Genomic DNA, 20581 nt, shown 5'->3' on the forward strand with positions numbered 1-20581 from the left:
CCCAATGGAATATAATTGTAGCTTATGTTAAAAAAGCTACTATAGACCTGAAGCTATAGCTTATTCATCAAAAGATGAATAAGCTATAGCTTATAGCTTGTCCATAGGCTAACAGTAATGGGCCTCATAAATGCTGACCATTGTGGGAAATTAACTCCCGTAGTGCTACATTATCTCATATGACTTATGAGTGTTCCTGTATCAAGAATTCCTGGTATGACGTGGGTCGAAGGACCAATTTTGTATTGGATGCTAAATTGGAGTCCTCCCCCTTAAATTTCATTTTGGGATATATTCCTTATACCTGGAGATTACCAAGTAACAAAGATGCGTGGTTCCCATGTGCAACTTCGGTCTTCAAAAAAATAATCCCGCAAAAATGGAAAAGTTGATCCCCACCAAATATTGAGTCCTGGCTCAGTGATATGGCTGATCTTGCCAATAGTAAATGACTGGCATTCCACAGAAAGGGACTGTTCAAAAAATTCAAAGCAATCTGGGCTGCCTTTTTAGAGGCATATGATTCACATAGACGCTGAAGATAGATATGTTGTGTCCCATTTACTGTGTGCGTGTGTTATGATTAATCTGGTATTCCATTATATTTGTTGTATTTGGAAAAATTAATAATAGGTCTGTCAAGAGATTAAAACAATTAATTGTGATTAATCACACTGAAACAATAACAGAATACCATTTATTTAAATATTTTTGGATGTTTTCTAAATTTTCACACATGTTGATTTCAATTACAACACAGAATGCAAAGTGTACAGTGGTCACTTTATATTTATTTTTGATTGCAATGTCACCTGAAAGTAATAACATGGCACTGCTGTAGCCGGCGTCAAGATATTTACGTGCCAGATGTATTAAAGATTTATATGTCCCTTCAGGCTTCCACCATGATTCCAGAGGACATGCATCCATGCTGATGACAGGTTCTGCTCAATAACGATCTAAGGCAGCGTGGACCGATGCACATTCATTTTAATTATCTGAGTCAGATGCCATCAGCAGAAGGTTGATTTTCATTTTTGGTGGTCTGGGTTCTGTAGTTTCCAGATTGGAGTGTTGCTCTTTTAAGACTTCTGAAAGCATGCTCAACACCTCGTCCCTCTCAGATTTTGGAAGGCACCTCAGATTCTTAAATCTTGGGTCAAGTGCTGTACCTATCTTTAGAAATTTCACATTGGTGCCTTCTTTGCATTTTGTCAAATCTGCAGTGAAAGTGTTCTTAAAACGAACAACATGTGCTGGATCATCATCCAAGACTGCTATAATATGAAATGCATGGGAGAATGTCGGTAAAACAGAGCAGGAGACATACTATTCTCCCCCAAGGCGGTCAAAATTTAATTAATGCATTATTTTTTTAACAAGCGTCATCAGCACGGAAGCATGGCCTCTGGAATGGTAGCTGAAGCATGAAGGGGCACAAGAATGTTTTGCATATCTGGCATGTAAATACCTTGCAATGCTGGCCATAAAAGTGCCATGCGAAAGCCTCGTCTCACTTTCAGGTGACATTGTAAATAAGAAGCCAGCAGCATTATCTCCTGTAAATGTAAACAAACTTGTTTGTCTTAGCGATTGGCTGAACAAGAAGTAAGACTGAGTGGACTTGTTGGCTCTGAAGTTTTACATTGTTTTGTTTTTGAGTGCAGTTATGTAACAAAAAAAAATCTACATTTGTAAGATGCACTTTCATGATAAAGAGATTGCACTTCAGTACTTGTATTTCTTTTATCATTTTTACAGTGCAAAAATTTGTAATAAAAATAATAATATAAAGTGAGCACTGTACACTTTGTATTCTGTGTTGTAACTTAAATCAATATATTTGAAATTGTAAAAAAATCCAAAAATAGTTAATACATTTCAATTGGTATTCTATTGTTTGACAGTGCGATTAAAACTGCAATTAATCATGATTAATTTTTTTTAATTACAATTTATTTTTGAGTTAAGTACATGAGTTAACTGCAATTAATCGACAGCCCTAATAAAAAATTATAAATATATAATATATACATTTAAAAAACCCTGACAAACCTTTTGCTGTCTACCAAAGGAAAATAAAGCCTCCATAAATCATAGCTTCCTCTTTTCCTTTTTTGAATAATTACCCTCCAAGGCCTTTACTAAAGCAACAAGATTACCCATTGCTCACAACTAGTGGCAAAATGCTAAATACTGTTTAACTGCATGTGTGCCCAAGGTTATAAAGTCTGTTTTCTGAAGTGACTCAGTAATGGCTGAAGCACCAATCACAACGTTAACTAATGTCAGAGCATCACTTTCTTCAACGTGTTCAATTTCATTTTTGTTACTTTATTTCAGTTTTTAACAAGGGAATTTCAGTTCTTCCCCTGAAACCATAGCCACGGCAACCCCAGAATTTCTACAGGCCTCCAGCGATGCAGGTACGCTATAGCTGAAGGGAACACTGGGATGTGTAGTCCTGATACTGTTGAAGTTTTCAAGGCACTGAATAAGATAACTTCACTGTAAACTGGCAACCCAATTTTAAATTTTTATACTCCTAAATAATACGGGTGCTCATTAACCAAGATCTCACTGGAGAAATAGCCTTTAACTTGCAAACAAAATTCAATGTTGTAAAAAAGAATCCTGCCCTCACTATTAATTTTCAAAATATACTAAAATCAGAAGACTTTGAGCTGTTTAGACTGTAAAATAAATAAAAAAAGCTGCTAATGATTAAAATGCATCAAGCGCTTAATAAATTATTACAAATGAGAAAAAATGAGCTTTTAGCTCAGTGAAAGCAACATTTCTCCTAACTGAAATCATGGAAAAGACAAATCAAAATGAATTGAAATAGTTTTCTCACCTTTGCACAGACCATACATTAAAAAGAGACATGATTTAACCAAAGATGAGAGTTTAGGCATCATTCTACAAATACATTAGAAGCTAGAGGAAGACCAAGGACACCATATGCCTGATACTCAGGGGGTGGGATGTATTAGAAGGAGTGTTGAAAACAAGACACAAGAAGTAATTCTTCCACTCTATTCTATGCTGATTAGGCTTCAACTGGAGTATTGTGTTCAGATCTGGGCACCACATTTCAGAAAAAAATAAAGTGTACAAACTGGAAAACATCCAGAGAAGAGCAAGAAAAATGATTAAAGGTCTAGAAAACATGATCTATGAGGGAAGACTGAAAAAAATGGGTTTGTTTAGTCTGTAAAAAGGAAGACTGAGAGGGGACATGATAACAGTTTTCAAGTACTTCAAAGGTTGTTACAAGGAGGATGAAGAAAAAATTGTTCTCCTTAACCTCTGAGGATAGGACAAGAAGCAATGGGCTTAAATTGCAGCAAGGGCAGTTTAGATTGGACATTAGGAAAAAATTTCCCATCGGTGGTTAAGCACTGGAATAAATTGTCTAGAGAGGTTATGGACTCTTGATCGCTGGAGATTTTTAAGAGCATGTTAGACAAACACCTGCCAGGGATGGCTTAGATAATACTTAGTCCTGACATGAGGTCAGGGGACTGGACTAGATGACCTCTCAAGGTCCCTTCCAGTCCTATGATTCTATGACTTCATTTCTTGACATTAATTAAACAAATGTTAAGAAACACTACAGGAAGACGCTGAGATTTTTCACAAAACCTCAACCTCCTAGGCTGCTTTGAAAACCCTCAAAAGGAAAGCTCCAGCTGATTCAAGGAATACATCCAATTAGTGACCTGACTATGGTGAACTTATGAAATCTGACATGGTCACAGGCAGAGAATTTATTAACTTGTAATGTTACTGATCTTAAGCCTTTCAGAAGAAAAAAAATAAATAATCAGGCATTTGCCAACTTTTACTGAAAGAGAGAGAATGCATATGAATGCTGTATGGTGATTTGTGTGTGTTAGTCACTCTTCTTCTTCATTTACATGGTGATAGATTTTAAATAACACATCTACCAGTATTTGCATTTTTCAGAAATTGAATAGCTCATACAGCTGATACATCAATCAAATGAATGGTCTTACTACATTCTTAAAAGTAATATTTTACATTTAAACAAACATTCTTCTACTGACATGCACAGTAAGAAAGAAGATAGCTGGAAATATTCTTGAAGGTGAAAGTTTGAAAGAAAATAAACAAATTGGGGTGGAGTGAGGGAGAGAAAGGCTGAAATAGTTTCTCAGGGTTCATGACTGAACTGGTGAACCTAATAGTAACCATGGAATATTACTAGCAAATATTAAGAAAATGGAAAGTTCATAATGCGTCAAAATTCTGTTTCCTGCACGTTGTCAGGAGGAGGAGGAAAGCAATAACCACCCATAGGGAAAAATGACAGGAGTCAGGTGTTGTGATAAGCTCACAGCCCAAAAGCACAGTAGCCAAAGCTGGAATTGACTTTAAAATATCTTTCTATTTAAAGAAGGAAGTTTTGTTTACTTGAATCTAATGGAGAAACTCTGCATCCCTTTTGCCTGCAGTAAATGTGAAAAATTATCTTTAGAACATGACATTCAAAAAGTCATAACAAGTAAGAACTCTAATTTTCTGATCATACGAAGTTTTTCTACTTCGTCTGTATCATAGTTCTATGGGAAATAACAGCTGAACCAAACCATGCTCCTGCTGTCTGGATTCAGTACTGCTGAGTACAGCTGCTAGAATGCCTTTTAAAAAAAAATTATGTTACAATATATATATTGTAGGTGTGACTGCTCTCTCGGTCTAAACTACTACAAGAGAAATGTAGCTCCTACAGAAATCTTTAGTTTCTTTCAGCACCTTTTGTTTTTATTGTAGTCTGAAAAGTCTAGACAAGGAGGGCAGCTACGTTCATACATCTCCCCTTTACTGACAACTTGCTGGCATGCATCTAAAGTAGATGGAAGTCAGTTGGCCCAAATCCACCTTCAGGACCCAAAGAAGAGCTCTGTGTAGCTCAAAAGTGCATCTCTCTCACCAACAGAAGTTGACCCAATAAAAGATATTACCTCCTCAACCTTGTCTCTCTAATATCCTGGGCGTGACCTGCATACTACAACTCTGCATATCTCCTTTCATAGGCACGTGCTAGTGCTGGACACTTAAATATGTCTCCAGTAGCAAGAATGTGAGTACAAGACAGCCCAGCCTAATCTACTTATGACGAGCAAGTGAACAGTCTGAAAGTCACTATGTAAATGCTCAATTTGAATAACATAAAAAATGTCAAAAACTAATACAGAAAACTGAGATATGGCACAAAAAAACAAACAACCCCCTTGCCCCCCCAAACCAGCTGATATTCAAGGTATTTATTGAGGAGTCTTTTCCTCTCCTGTTTGGTCAGTCTGTCGCTATTACTATGGTTTCAGATTTTTTCCATAGCTCTCAACAATATTTAGCTAGCCACAGTATGATTCTCTCCAGAGTATCTCTCACCCCACTACAATAAATTATTACAAATCCTACAGTATCAAGAGTCTGCTACTTGTCTCAGCTACTAAGATTTTTTTCTAGACAGCCTTGTCCTAGAGGGTTATAGAAGAAAGTAAAAAATTGTCATGTAGTCTATAGCTGGTGGGTTGCTCATTACCACACTTCAGTGAATGGGAATGTCAGAGCCAAGAAGAGGGGAGAGATGTGAACCGGTTCATTTTAACAGATGTGAAAGTAGCAGGTTGAACTACTGGCCAGTAGATGTCTTTCTTCACTTTGCAGGGGTTAGGACTGACAGAAAGTCATCAAATACAATACAAAAGGCCAAGTTTTCAGCCTATCCTAATCAGGCTTCCATTTTTTTATGTCATCAGTTTTGTTGGAGTAAATTATTGTGGGTATAATTATGTACCTGCAATTATTTTAGTATGAAGTTTAGATCACTTAGACACCTAAGTACCTGCTGTGCTTATCACTTCATTTGGATCTCTTGGTGCTCAGGACCTCTGAAAAAATCAGCCACTTTGAGAGTCTAGCGTTAGGCACCCAAGTCTGAAAAGGTCGGTTGCTGTTTCCAGATTCTATGTGTACTAAATACACCCATAAATTAAAAATGTAGATGTGTAAATTACACCTGTCAGAGACAGAGCACTTGTAACATGCCACTAAAAAACCCAACCTCTAGTCTTTGCTTTTCCTTGCTTCAATAAAATAAAATAAAGGAATGATATCCAATACCTTTAAGCAATTGCAATCCAATACATTTAAGCTATTTAGCCTGGGTTAAAATGGGATATGGCTTGGGATTGTTCTTGGGTCAATGAATTGTTAAAGAACTTCTTGTAAAGTGGGTGTGTCCCAGTGATTTAATCACAGAAAGTGAACAAAGCAACCCAATATTTGATTCTGAGAAACATATCCATGATTGAAAAGAGCACAATTTCACATTTGGAGGGTGCAGATTTCTCACAGAGACCCTCAATGTGGGTTTGGGAAATATAGTGGTAGATAGCATTTATTTGAAAATAATGTAAAAAAATCCATCAAATGGGGTAGAAAGAGAGGAAAGTGAATGACCTCCTTCTATCTGGGAATATTACTGTGTTCCTACAGTCTCCTACAACAGCAATAAATAGTCTCACTTCAGAAAACCATGATACAAAGCCAAGATGTCCTTAATATTCTAATCCTCTATTCCTTCCTAAACCGTCATTTTCCTCACTCAGTAATTACATTTAAAAAACATTTTTAGGTGAAGGTGGAGAGACAGAAAGATTAAAACCTAACTGAGATAAGTGCTCATATATTTTAAAATGCTATGCAATGTTGCATAAAATAGTTACTTGGCTGCAGCTTTTTAAATCTTAATATTCCGCCCATCTGAGATTTTGTTTGTTTGTTTTTCATGCCCAAATGCAGTAGTCCACACTATAGACTAATGGTCTGTAAAATTTCAACCCTGAATGCCACGCCTTTCTCAACTTATACTGGGAAACTGCATCTGAAAACACAAAAGTTATCATTTATTTTGTCCCCTCATTACTTTAACAAAGCGAAGCTGATTTAAACCAAAAATAGGTTAAGAAACTCTAGGAATTAGTGACCCCTGAAACTACATGGTACATTCCTTCCTGGACCATAGTTCTTCATAATATGTGGTTTTATGATGCAGAGAGTGGTGGACTACTGCCTAATGCATCTTGCTCCCCCTGTCCTGATTGCTTGTAACTGTCATCAATTCATATGTACATGTTAGCATACATAATGAAATGGTAGATTTTAAAAATCCTTCCACTTTACAGTGTCTTCCTATAAAAACCACCAGGTCTTTTGGCTCATGCACAGCATTGGTACATTTAAAGGTAACATATACAATATAAAGTTGATTGTGTAAATGAGAGGTCAGTTCAATTCCTGAGAACAACTGAAATTAGCTTTATAAATAATTAATAATTATAGACTTGTCATCATTATGCACGCCATATTTTGGAGTGTGGAATTGTTTTGACCAGTGTGTATTGATCACCCAAAACTTTCCTGTGTAACTACTTTTCAGAACCCAATTAGATCTTGGGAAGTTACACCATAGGACTCCCAGGGCTCTTTTTCTTTAGAAGACTGTGTTGACTACATCTGCACATGGATCCCAGAATTAAAAGTCTGGAGCTTAATGCTCAGAAAGCTCATACTCGGTTCAGAAGGAGTCAATTTAAAGAAAAAAAAATGAAAACACACACGGAGAAACAAAACAAAAAGTTTGAACTCCATTGTCACGTTACACACAAATGAGTCTCACTGAGAGATAGCCAGAAAGGATTTGATTCTCTATGAATTTAAACCATATCAGAACATTCAGTGCTCTAGCTGTGAAGTGCTACATTGGACTCCTATATTTAAAGGTTATCTTTAAAGAGAGACTGGTTTATTATACCAAACAACAAAACCAAAACCCCCTGACTTTCACTATCCCCCCACCTTTTTTTTCCTCATTGCAAATTAGAAGCATGTTAAATAAGGTCCCTCTGAAAAATTTATGATCTAAAGTTCAATAGTTTTAATCTGTCTACAGATTTACTTTATAAGTTTGGTAATTTACAAAATAAATCTGTCTACAGATTAAAACAATTGAACATTACATGGTAATTTAGGCTTTAGAAACATGGCACTAGGGGCCAGGAATTTTGATTCTAGAAAGTGAGACTACTCACGTGAGAATAGTTATATTTGTGCATTAGCATTTTGCAGGATTGCATCGTAAAATAATTTTTTCCTCTCTATTATCAATAAAAGTAATGCCATGCTTTGGCACGGGCAATATGATATAAATGACTTACTTCAATCAATCTGTTTCTGTCCCTCAGTGCAATATGGTTCACTGTACCTGCGACAATCGAGCTCACTGACGTAGGTAGAATATTGTTCCTAAGCAACCGGAGAAACTATGCAGGGTTTAATGATTTTTATTTAATGCATTTTTATGAGAAGAACACTACCTTTTTTTTTGTATTCTGATTGAGATGGAAATGCCGTTTGCCCTGGGAGCTATATTTAGCAATCCTGCCACAAACCAAAAAAAAAGTACTGAGTACTCTGATCTTAGATATTCAGACAGCTAGTTTATAAACATTTTAAATACATCATCTATTATTATTATTATTTATATTATGGTAGTACCCAAAGGCCCGAATATGGATTGGGGCCCCATTGTGCCAGGTATTATAAAAACAAAGAAATAATATAGTTAACCCTTCAGGGCAGGGATAATCCGAATACATAGAGAAGAAAATATTGATATCATTTTTGTGCATATAAATTCTTTGCTGCCAACTCAGTCCTGATAAAATTTACTGGTACTGTCAACTAACATTACAATTTTTATATTACAATTAACCTTAAAGATCAAATAATAATAATAATAGCAAGGGTTTTTAAGAGTGGAAGCCTAAAATTAGGCTCCAAATCAATACGTGAGAACCTGCCCAATTTTCAGAAGTACCAAGAACCTCAAGTTCCATTGACCTCAGAAGAAGAGAAGAAAATCGTGGACTAGAAGCACTAACACAAGACTTCATATAAAAACATTAAAGGCTAGGAAAGAAAACTGAAATTGGAGAATGGGGGCCAGATCCTCTGGTGGTGTAAATTGGCAGATGTCTACTGACTTCAGTGGAACTATTCTAATTTACACCAGCTGAGAGTCTGGCACAATATTTAGAACGATAACTAAACATGAGAAGTTTCCACACTCAGTGCATTTTAACACACTGAGGCTTCTAATTCAAACATTCTTATTATTCATATACCACAGTGTCAAGGAGCATCAGTCATGGGCCAGAACCCCACTGTGGAAGATGCTGTAAAAACACAGAACAAAAAGACTGTTCCTGCCTCAAGGACCTTACAATCTAAGTATAAAACAAGAGACAACAGATGCAGAAAGACAAGGGAGGAAACAAGGAGACAGTATCAGTCAGCATGATAGACTATGGTCTCAGCACAGCACCAGCCCAGCCACTGTAGGCATCATGGCAAACTTGGAGAGTTCGGAGAAGGAATCTGAAATCAGATAATGAGATAGCTTTGCAGATGTTTACAGGGAGTTCCTCCAAAGCAGGAGGGCCAGCACAGGGGAAAGCACAAAGAGATAGTTTGAAAATTTAGGTTTCAGAGTAACAGCCGTGTTAGTCTGTATTCGCAAAAAGAAATGGAGTACTTGTGGCACCTTAGAGACTAACCAATTTATTTGAGCATGAGCTTTCGTGAGCTACAGCTCACTTCATCAGATGCATACTGTGGAAACTGCAGCAGACTTTATATATACACAGAGAATATGAAACAATACCTCCTCCCACCCCACTGTCCTGCTGGTAATAGCTTATCTAAAGTAATCATCGAGCTTATCTAAAGTAATCGTCAGGTTAGGCCATTTCCAGCACAAATCCAGGTTTTCTCACCCTCCACCCCCCCACACAAATTCACTCTCCTGCTGGTGATAGCCCATCCAAAGTGACAACTCTTTACACAATGTGCATGATAATGAAGTTAGGCCATTTCCTGCACAAATCCAGGTTCTCTCACTCCCTCACCCCCCTCCAAAAACCCACCCCCATACACACACAGACTCACTCTCCTGCTGGTAATAGCTCGTCCAAACTGACCACTCTCCAAGTTTAAATCCAAGTTAAACCAGGACATCTGGGGGGGGGGGGTAGGAAAAAACAAGAGGAAATAGGCTACCTTGCATAATGACTTAGCCACTCCCAGTCTCTATTTAAGCCTAAATTAATAGTATCCAATTTGCAAATGAATTCCAATTCAGCAGTTTCTCGCTGGAGTCTGGATTTGAAGTTTTTTTGTTTTAAGATAGTGACCTTCATGTCTGTGATTGCGTGACCAGAGAGATTGAAGTGTTCTCCGACTGGTTTATGAATGTTATAATTCTTGACATCTGATTTGTGTCCATTTATTCTTTTACGTAGAGACTGTCCAGTTTGACCAATGTACATGGCAGAGGGGCATTGCTGGCACATGATGGCATATATCACATTGGTGGATGTGCAGGTGAACGAGCCTCTGATAGTGTGGCTGATGTTATTAGGCCCTGTGATGGTGTCCCCTGAATAGATATGTGGGCACAATTGGCAACGGGCTTTGTTGCAAGGATAAGTTCCTGGGTTAGTGGTTCTGTTGTGTGGTATGTGGTTGTTAGTGAGTATTTGCTTCAGGTTGCGGGGCTGTCTGTAGGCAAGGACTGGCCTGTCTCCCAAGATTTGTGAGAGTGTTGGGTCATCCTTTAGGATAGGTTGTAGATCCTTAATAATGCGTTGGAGGGGTTTTAGTTGGGGGCTGAAGGTGACGGCTAGTGGCGTTCTGTTATTTTCTTTGTTAGGCCTGTCCTGTAGTAGGTAACTTCTGGGAACTCTTCTGGCTCTATCAATCTGTTTCTTTACTTCCGCAGGTGGGTACTGTAGTTGTAAGAAAGCTTGACAGAGATCTTGTAGGTGTTTGTCTCTGTCTGAGGGGTTGGAGCAAATGCGGTTGTATCGCAGAGCTTGGCTGTAGACGATGGATCGTGTGGTGTGGTCAGGGTGAAAGCTGGAGGCATGCAGGTAGGAATAGCGGTCAGTAGGTTTCCGGTATAGGGTGGTGTTTATGTGACCATTGTTTATTAGCACTGTAGTGTCCAGGAAGTGGATCTCTTGTGTGGACTGGACCAGGCTGAGGTTGATGGTGGGATGGAAATTGTTGAAATCATGGTGGAATTCCTCAAGGGCTTCTTTTCCATGGGTCCAGATGATGAAGATGTCATCAATATAGCGCAAGTAGAGTAGGGGCTTTAGGGGACGAGAGCTGAGGAAGCGTTGTTCTAAATCAGCCATAAAAATGTTGGCATACTGTGGGGCCATGCGGGTACCCATAGCAGTGCCGCTGATCTGAAGGTATACATTGTCCCCAAATGTGAAATAGTTATGGGTAAGGACAAAGTCACAAAGTTCAGCCACCAGGTTAGCCGTGACATTATCGGGGATAGTGTTCCTGACGGCTTGTAGTCCATCTTTGTGTGGAATGTTGGTGTAGAGGGCTTCTACATCCATAGTGGCCAGGATGGTGTTATCAGGAAGATCACCGATGGATTGAAGTGTCCTCAGGAAGTCAGTGGTGTCTCGAAGGTAGCTGGGAGTGCTGGTAGCGTAGGGCCTGAGGAGGGAGTCTACATAGCCAGACAATCCTGCTGTCAGGGTGCCAATGCCTGAAATGATGGGGCGCCCAGGAGTTCCAGGTTTATGGATCTTGGGTAGTAGATAAAGCCCGTTGCCAATTGTGCCCACATATCTATTCAGGGGACACCATCACAGGGCCTAATAACATCAGCCACACTATCAGAGGCTCGTTCACCTGCACATCCACCAATGTGATATATGCCATCATGTGCCAGCAATGCCCCTCTGCCATGTACATTGGTCAAACTGGACAGTCTCTACGTAAAAGAATAAATGTCAAGAATTATAACATTCATAAACCAGTCGGAGAACACTTCAATCTCTCTGGTCACGCAATCACAGACATGAAGGTCGCTATCTTAAAACAAAAAAACTTCAAATCCAGACTCCAGCGAGAAACTGCTGAATTGGAATTCATTTGCAAATTGGATACTATTAATTTAGGCTTAAATAGAGACTGGGAGTGGCTAAGTCATTATGCAAGGTAGCCTATTTCCTCTTGTTTTTTCCTACCCCCCCCCCCCCAGATGTCCTGGTTTAACTTGGATTTAAACTTGGAGAGTGGTCAGTTTGGACGAGCTATTACCAGCAGGAGAGTGAGTCTGTGTGTGTATGGGGGTGGGTTTTTGGAGGGGGGTGAGGGAGTGAGAGAACCTGGATTTGTGCAGGAAATGGCCTAACTTCATTATCATGCACATTGTGTAAAGAGTTGTCACTTTGGATGGGCTATCACCAGCAGGAGAGTGAATTTGTGTGGGGGGGTGGAGGGTGAGAAAACCTGGATTTGTGCTGGAAATGGCCTAACCTGACGATTACTTTAGATAAGCTATTACCAGCAGGACAGTGGGGTGGGAGGAGGTATTATTTCATATTCTCTGTGTATACATAAAGTCTGCTGCAGTTTCCACAGTATGCATCTGATGAAGTGAGCTGTAGCTCACGAAAGCTCATGCTCAAATAAATTGGTTAGTCTCTAAGGTGCCACAAGTACTCCATTTCTTTTTTTGAAAATTTAATACATGGAGGATGGAGGCTGATATTGTAAATCATTCAAAGGCAGAAACTGACATCTCAATAGCAAATGAGAGAGGTGATAGGTAGGGTGAACATAGGTAGGGTGGAGATAGGCTGCAAAAAGGTCTTGGAAGTGAAGACAGCATCTTATGTTTGATATTATAGAGAAGAGAAAGCCAGAGGAGGGATTCAAAGATGTGGTCAAAGCTACAGGCTGGGTGTGTTAACTTTGCAGCAGCATTCTCAATGCATATGAGCAAGGCAAGATTGCATTTGTCGAGGCCAGAAAACAGAACGTTGCAGTAACTGAGACATGAGAAAAGAGTTTGGACAAGAGAGTTTTGGCTGTGTGGATGGATAGGAAAGACCATATTGCCACAAAGTCCTAAAAAGTACAGCTTAGAACCCTAGCTCAATTAACAAACTCACAGGACAAACCCCAGTCTTCCTTCTCATAATACATATGGCATAGTTATTATAATCAAGCAGCCCACAACTCTTGATATACAAGTGTATATTACAGAAATGGGTGAAGATGTTTTGTTTAATACCAAACTCACAAGTGAAAATCTCCAAGGCAAAGTCCATGTAGATTGCTGAGTTTCAACTGATACTGCATCAAAAGCATGAATGTCACATTATTATAACAAAAGACGTTATCAACCAAGAAGTTTCATTAAAAATTTCCTGGTTTTCCATTGCAATTTCCAAAATTATCTCACCATCTCTAGGTTTGACAAGCCACAAATTGGCTAAGTTTCACTCCCAAACTTTGTGAACACATTAAGGACTGAATTCTGTTTCCAATAAACCTTGTGGGGATTTAGATTTTGCAACAATGCGAGTTTCAGATGGCTTAGGGCTTGATTGGGAACATTCACAGTTTTGACAGCTGACTACTTCCACTCCACTTGAGCTGATATTCTCAGGACAGCAGGGACAAATTGCTGCAGAAGAGTAGGAATTCTTGCATAGAAGCATTTTACCTTGAATGCATGCTGCTGAATGCAATCAACTAACATTGGTTTTAAGAAGTCAAACACACTATGGGGAAAGTGCTTTTAACTATGCACACAACTCTACTCCTCCACTTGCTGCCAGGGTGAACCTTTAAAAAGTTGACCCTCACAGGTATATGAAGACGAAAAAAAGGAAAGGGAAGCTCAGACAAGTCAGAGGTCTTGGTTTCAAAACATCCTTCAGGTAAAGACAAGTTGTGTTTGGGAATACAGCCATTTTATTGATCTGCAAAGGACAAATAGAACAAATATTTCCAGGTACGTGAGTGGGTGACAGGAACCCAGACTTTTTCCTGTTGGAAACTACCTTGAATATCAGGATCCAGCTCTCTCAGCTGGAGTCCAACTACAAGAGTCAGGCCTTCAGTTCAAGAGCTCTTTTCTCACTGCCAGCCTTCCTTCACTTGGCACAATCTTCCCCTTGACCTACTTCTATGGCACTGCAAGAGAGTTAGTTCTAAGATGAGTTCTCTCCCACAAAAATGCTCCATGCCTAACCTCATTTTGACTTCTCTTTCCCATTTGCTGTCTGGTAACACAACAGCCAAGGGCTTCCATCCAACAGTCCTCTGATTGCTCCACAACCTACCTTCACGAAGTAAATTTATATTCCTATAGTTGAGGGGAAAAGCTAGAATGCCAAACCCTTGCTACTCCACTCCCTTTCAACAATACGGCAAGTTCCTATCACAGAGGCATATGAAGAAGGGAAAATAAGGACAGGCCCTATGAGAGATAGAAGGAGGTGAGTCAGACACTGTAAGAATAGGAAAAATAATAGTTATAGCAAAAAAGTCTTCCTCAAAATTTGGTACTGCCCATAACTTTATAATCAACACTAACATGAGTCCCCAGAGTTTAGCGGTGGGATTCCATCCAAGACAGTTTGGGGAATATATCTATAGTAACAATATGATTGTGACTTATATCATCCATTTGTAGTAGGGACTTGGCACACAGCGAACAGACTCTGTTTGGGAAATTGAAACACGGGCATCAACAACTGAATAGCTCTACACTGATAAAACAATGAGGTTGCTACTGATTAACCGTTGTCTTTTAACGACTCTTTGCACAGCAAAACCCAGAGGGGTGTTGGATCATGGGGAAATACCCAGAAGGACAGACAGAGGAAAGTGTATCAGCCTGTTTTTTAAAAAGAGATATGCCCTCTGAGCGGGGGGAACCATTTCATAGCCAGAAACAGAGAGCGATAGCTGGAGGAGTGGGGGAAAGACTCTCAGGAGTGGTGAGGATTCGGAGGCGGGGAGGAGAATTGTGTTCAGGTTTTTGTTGTTTTGGCTAGATTCGTCACTCTCTTATGCTGTTTAAGAGTAAACTATGTTTAAAAAGTTCCTGCACAAAACCTGTGTTTCTTACTTTACCTGCCACAAGTCCCCAGAGAGTTCAACTCTAAACCAGACTGTCCAAAGAAGGGGAGACTCTGACAGAGTGTACATAAGCAAGTAGGAAGGCTTGAGCTGTCTCAGCACTGGTCTTGGGAGCCTAGGGTAGTTGGACTGTGGAGTCCCCTATCCAAAGGAAGGGTTTCAGAATGGAAGTCTGCATCTGGGAGTGTGCCCTGGAGACCTAGACGCAGAAACAGTGCCTGGACTCTACCCAGACCCAGCGGAATCCAAAGGTGGGTCCTATTAGAACAGCCTGGTGATGATCTGTTAGAGGGACTTGACCTGGACGTAACATCATCATTTGCCTTTTAGATACCCACTACACTATGCTACTATCTAGATTTATAAAACAGGGGAAATGGTCCTGACCTCCCTCATAAAGTTCTTTGAGATCTACTGATGAAACGTGCTATCAGGTCTTGGTATTATTTTGCACGCACACACACACAGTTACAGAAGGATGAATGGCAACTCCAGACTTAAGGTTGCACAGTATTGTGAACTGCACTTAACGAAGGACTAAAACCCAGTTTCACACATTAAAAATTAAATTTAGTCTCCAAACTTGGCACAGTAACTCTTCATTTTTTAGTAAAATATTTCCTAACTCTTGCAGAGGAGACATTTTTAAATGTTCCCTTTCTCAGAATTAGTGAGGTTTTCTGAGTGGGGAATAGATCCACACACAGAGCTATGTATGTAATTACATTGTTAGAGTGAGTATTTACATGTGAACATAATGAGAAGAAAATGTTAAATACAGAATGTAATGCTTTAGGTGAAAGTATAGCATAGAAACAAATTGAAAGGGAACAGAATAAGCTTTAACCCCTCTGGCATTTTAGTTTCGGGGAGAGGGGGCGGGGGGGGGGGGGGGGCGACCAAACCACAAGGAACTGATATTGCCAAAACTTTGATCATTTAATGATTTTCTCTGCTATAGCTTAATGTTCATATGATCTATATAAATTATGTAGTTTAGTTAATATCTTTTTATGACCTTCAATACTGGTCATGTGACAGTTGAATTCGAAATGATGCAGTCTAACTTTCTGTGCAGGACTGATGCAGATGTGCCTAAGCAAAGATCTCCATAATCACACATGGTATCAGGTTTTATCCACGGATACAATTTTACACCAAACTGTTCAAAAGAAATTTGTTCAAGCCAGTAAATACCTTGTGTATTTCCTTAGCAGGAACTTAGAGTTAAGACATTTCTGATCCAGTAAAGAAACTGAAATGAAAGGATTGAAGTTGGCCAGAGGATATTTTTGGCAAAAAACAATGTTGAAGGACAATACCTGAAAATTTGCTGCCAGGGCTCTGAAGTCAATAGCTCTAGGTTGAGTGTGTTGTTACCAGTTTATATCAGCGATAATCTTAGTCCTCCTTCTCTAAAATCCTCTCACAGTTTAATTATTTACAGCTCTTCAGCATTAAACAATACCTGTGGGTTTTTTCCCCTACACTGCTGCCAAATTCTCTCTTGGCTGAATTTAAAAAAATAATTAAGGGTTTGTTCCTACTCTAGATGAAGTCAATGTCAAAACCCCCACTACCTTCAACTTGATGGCAGAAGAACCTACATATTAAGGAATAAATTCTGCTTTCACATACTCATGTGCAATGCTCTCTGAAGTCTTCAAAACTCAGTGGGAAATCTTGCAAAAACAGGTTCTCATATGCACTGACTGATTCCTCACACATTTCCTCCTTTTGGCCAGGGTGGAAATACCCTGAGAAGAGCATTTCCAGTAGTAGGATAGTATTCATGCTCCTAGGAAGTGCAAAGGAATAGGACACCCAACCCTAATCATACCTCAATAAAATGAGAGTTTGTCTTAAAAGTGGATAAAAGTCAAACATATAAATATAAATACAGAGGGAAAGAAGTTAAAATTATCTACCGCACCATATACAAAGAACTGTATAAACTTATACAAATGTATAGTTTGTATTAATGAAAAAAATTCCAGTGACTCAAAAAAGAATCTATAAATACACAGAGATGTACAACTGATTTCTGTCAGTCACTTGCATCACTCTTTGGTGGTTATGAGTTAGATGACCCGCTTCTGGCATCCCATGTCTGAATGCACAGAGGAGACAAAGTATCTAATTGTTCTGACTTTGGTTATGACAGTGGAGTCTTTCCCACCCTCCCATTTATTTTTCTGTAAAATAGCTGAAAAATAATGCAGATGTGCCATCTTGCATAGAGCACTGTCAGCAGTTGATGGCAGTGCAAGTGTTGAAGGACCCCAAGGCAGCTATAGTTTATGACAGATCTAACAGCTAGTCTTAAATGGAATTACAGCAGTGAGAAATTCATATGTTAACTGTTTGTTGAGAAGAAAATTCTGCCCCTTCATCTGTGGGTAGAGAAGTTCTCCTGGCAGCAGAAAGAGGGGATGCAATGTGGGAATAGAAGAAAAGTCTCTCTGTTCCATAGCCTCTCCCTAAATGCCAGTACATACCAGGCAGGGACAGAGTAGGCTAGAAGGGACTGAAGAATTCATTGCTACATCCAGCTTCAATTTTAAATTGAAAAACTTTGTAAGTTTTTGTTGAAAACAAATTTTGTTCTCTGATGTTCATAAACCCATTCACTGTGAGTACTCAATAATCAAGCAGTATGACTGGCAAGTGACCAAATATTGTTTGCTTTGATTGAATTGTGTGACCTTTATCCACTATTTCCGCACAAAACAAAAAAGTTTCAGTTCCGGTTCCAAAATTTACTTTCCAGAAATGTTCAGACAGATAAAAATCTTTGCAAAAATCCAAAGGGGTGCAAATACAGTGTGCCACGATGCAGCCCTGTATTCACACCCTCCACACAATCACAATAATCTTTGTACAAAGTATGCCTTGTGAGATATCATTTGAAAACTCATAACTTCCTGATCAGTAATATCATGGTAAAATGTGTATAGCAGCATTATGTGTGAAGTTTTCAAGTTTTATGATGTTAAAAGTGCATGTTCAAAACTCACGTACCACCAACTTGGTGAAACAGACCAATCTTGAACAAAGATGTGCCTGTTTGCCTTAATTAACACTGGAATTCCACTGTAAATTAACAAGCAGGACAGAAAGAAAATGTATCACAAAAGTAATCTCTTCACTTATTATGTCAGTTAGGGATTAATTTGAATTATGACAATACTTTATAGCAGACTACTAAACAGACTGCATTTTAGTTTGTAAAAATAATGAAATCTTAGTCACATAGAGCCCACAAAATCGCATCCACAATTACACCTTTGCTGAGAGGTAGGGAGAGATCACTATTGCTTTCTGCAGACTATATGGTTTAGCTCCATGTGGATTATGGACGTTTTAATGTACATGCAGCCATTGGTTCCTGAGTTTTTCAAATTACTGTATCAGCTGAGCAGACAGGCCTGGATTCTGCATCAGATCCATTCGCAGGTGTTTCCTTCTGAAGTCAATGTGACTCCACACAAGTGGTTCCAAAATAAGATCAGGGACAAAAAGCAAGGTTATATTAGCCATTGCCCACTTGTCTTACATGCATAGATTTACAGATTGCAAGGCTGGAAGGTTCCATTGTGATCATCTAGTTTCACCTCCTATACAACACAGGCTACAGAACTTCCCAAAAATAATTCCTAGAGTATTTCTTTTAGAAAAACGTCCAAGTTTGATTTTAAAATGGTCAGTGATGGCAAATTCACCATGACTCTTGGTAAATTGTTCCAATGGTTACTTACTTGCACCATAAAAAAAATCTATGCCTCATTTCCAGTCTAAATTTATCTAGCTCCAACTTCCAGCCATTGGATTGCATTATGCCTTTCATTGCTAGTTTGAAGAGCTCATTATCAAATATTTGTTCCCCATGTAGATATTTACTGACTGTTATCAAGTCTCCCCTTAACCTTCTGTTTGTTAAGCTAAATCGATAGACTGAAAGAGCTCAATCACATGTTTGCCAATCCTTCAGTCATTCTCATGGGTCTTCTCTGAACTCTCTCCAATTTATCCACATTGTGGACACCAGAACTGGACATAGTATTCCAGCAGTGGTGGTAAGCTTGAACCTGCAATGGATCTTGGTCTGCAGGTTATGTACATATATTATAGAGCGATCAGAAAACTTTTCCCAGCAGTGAAGGCAGAAATGCATAAGGCACATCTCAAAGCTTACCTAACAAAACAGAAGTTACACTGCAACAGTGAATCTTTCTTTGACCCATTGTTTTGTAAATTACTGTATACAATCAAGTGACACATTTCTTACTTTAGCTTTAGAATTACCTGACAATACAATGATTTTACTCTGGAATAAGCAACACTTACACTGAAAACATTGTTTATGCTTACCTCTATCACAGTTGTTTTGGCAGCTTTGCACATAGGTTGGTTGAAGTTTCTTGCAGTTTTCCTATCACAGGAAAAGAAGGAGAAAAGAGAGAAAATAATTAACAGTAAGAGTAAAATTATATCCATTTCAGAATTAGGCTATTACAACATGTTCCTGCAAAATAAAGGTTACACTATTTTCTTTCAGATAGCTGTGGATACAATTGCTAATAGAAAAGGGGAGAAAAGAAACCCATAACAGCATTTTATAAAAGGCATATGAAAATGTTACATTTTGATAAATCACATGTTCTTTACAGCTTTCCCTGACTTTTAATAGCCACATTAGTTTTTGCAATTAAATATTCAACTGATAAACTCACTTATTTAATTGTTCAGAGCTAACAGCTGTATGCTCTGTGCCATATTCCCCCTGGTTGCAGTAATGCCTGTTGGACGAAATTCACTCCTGTGCAGAGGACCAGCAGACAGCCTATAAACCACTACTGTCCCAAGCATGACTTCAAAATATCACTTACATGGCACATGGGAATTGTGCTAGCCCAATTCCACAGGAGTAAATTTCATCCAGTTATTTTAACTAACATCTCTGCCATGCCAATCCTGGGACTCTCTCAAACCAAGCCTGCCAGCTGGGACAAATTTCCCTGGGTATTATTTTTGTAATGTGGAAAAATGGCATCTAGGGAGTAAGACAAACAAAACAAACAAACACTTTCCCTTATGACCTAGCCAGAACTCAAACCCAGATCTTACCAGAAAAAAAGAAAAGTCTATTGAGCCACCTCCACACCTACATCTGAGATGCTACTTTTTCAGAAAACTACACTTCCTTTTTAGAATTTTGGGCCACAATATTAAGTACATGCTATTTTCCAATGCAGCTAGTCAACACAATTCTGCAGAAACTTTTTTCCATCAAAATCAAAGTGTTTCAGTGAACATTTCATCAGGAAAATTTCTCAGGTCCAGTATGGAATTTCTGGCCAAAATCAGAGACAGAAAGAGTCAGTCAGTCTCCTTCTCTTTGGCCCAATATACGTGTCAGACCCAGGTTCAAGTCCCTACTCTGTCCAGTTTAGAGCAGGGACTTGACCTTAGTGTTTCACATCCTAGCTGACAGCCCTAAATACCAAGCTATTGGCTA

At 38.9% G+C, this 20581-nt stretch overlaps 1 protein-coding gene across 1 annotated transcript in view; it reads right to left on the bottom strand.

Moving 5' to 3' along the window:
* OXCT1 (3-oxoacid CoA-transferase 1) overlaps positions 1-20581 on the bottom strand; it is a 138879-nt gene that overhangs the window by 67390 nt on the left and 50908 nt on the right. The window contains exon 7 of the mRNA XM_077816798.1: positions 19435-19495. Within this exon, the coding sequence (XP_077672924.1) occupies positions 19435-19495 (61 nt within the window). The remainder of the gene's footprint in view (positions 1-19434; positions 19496-20581) is intronic.

Source organism: Eretmochelys imbricata, chromosome 5 (assembly GCF_965152235.1).
Source record: "Eretmochelys imbricata isolate rEreImb1 chromosome 5, rEreImb1.hap1, whole genome shotgun sequence".
NCBI lineage: Eukaryota > Metazoa > Chordata > Testudines > Cheloniidae > Eretmochelys > Eretmochelys imbricata.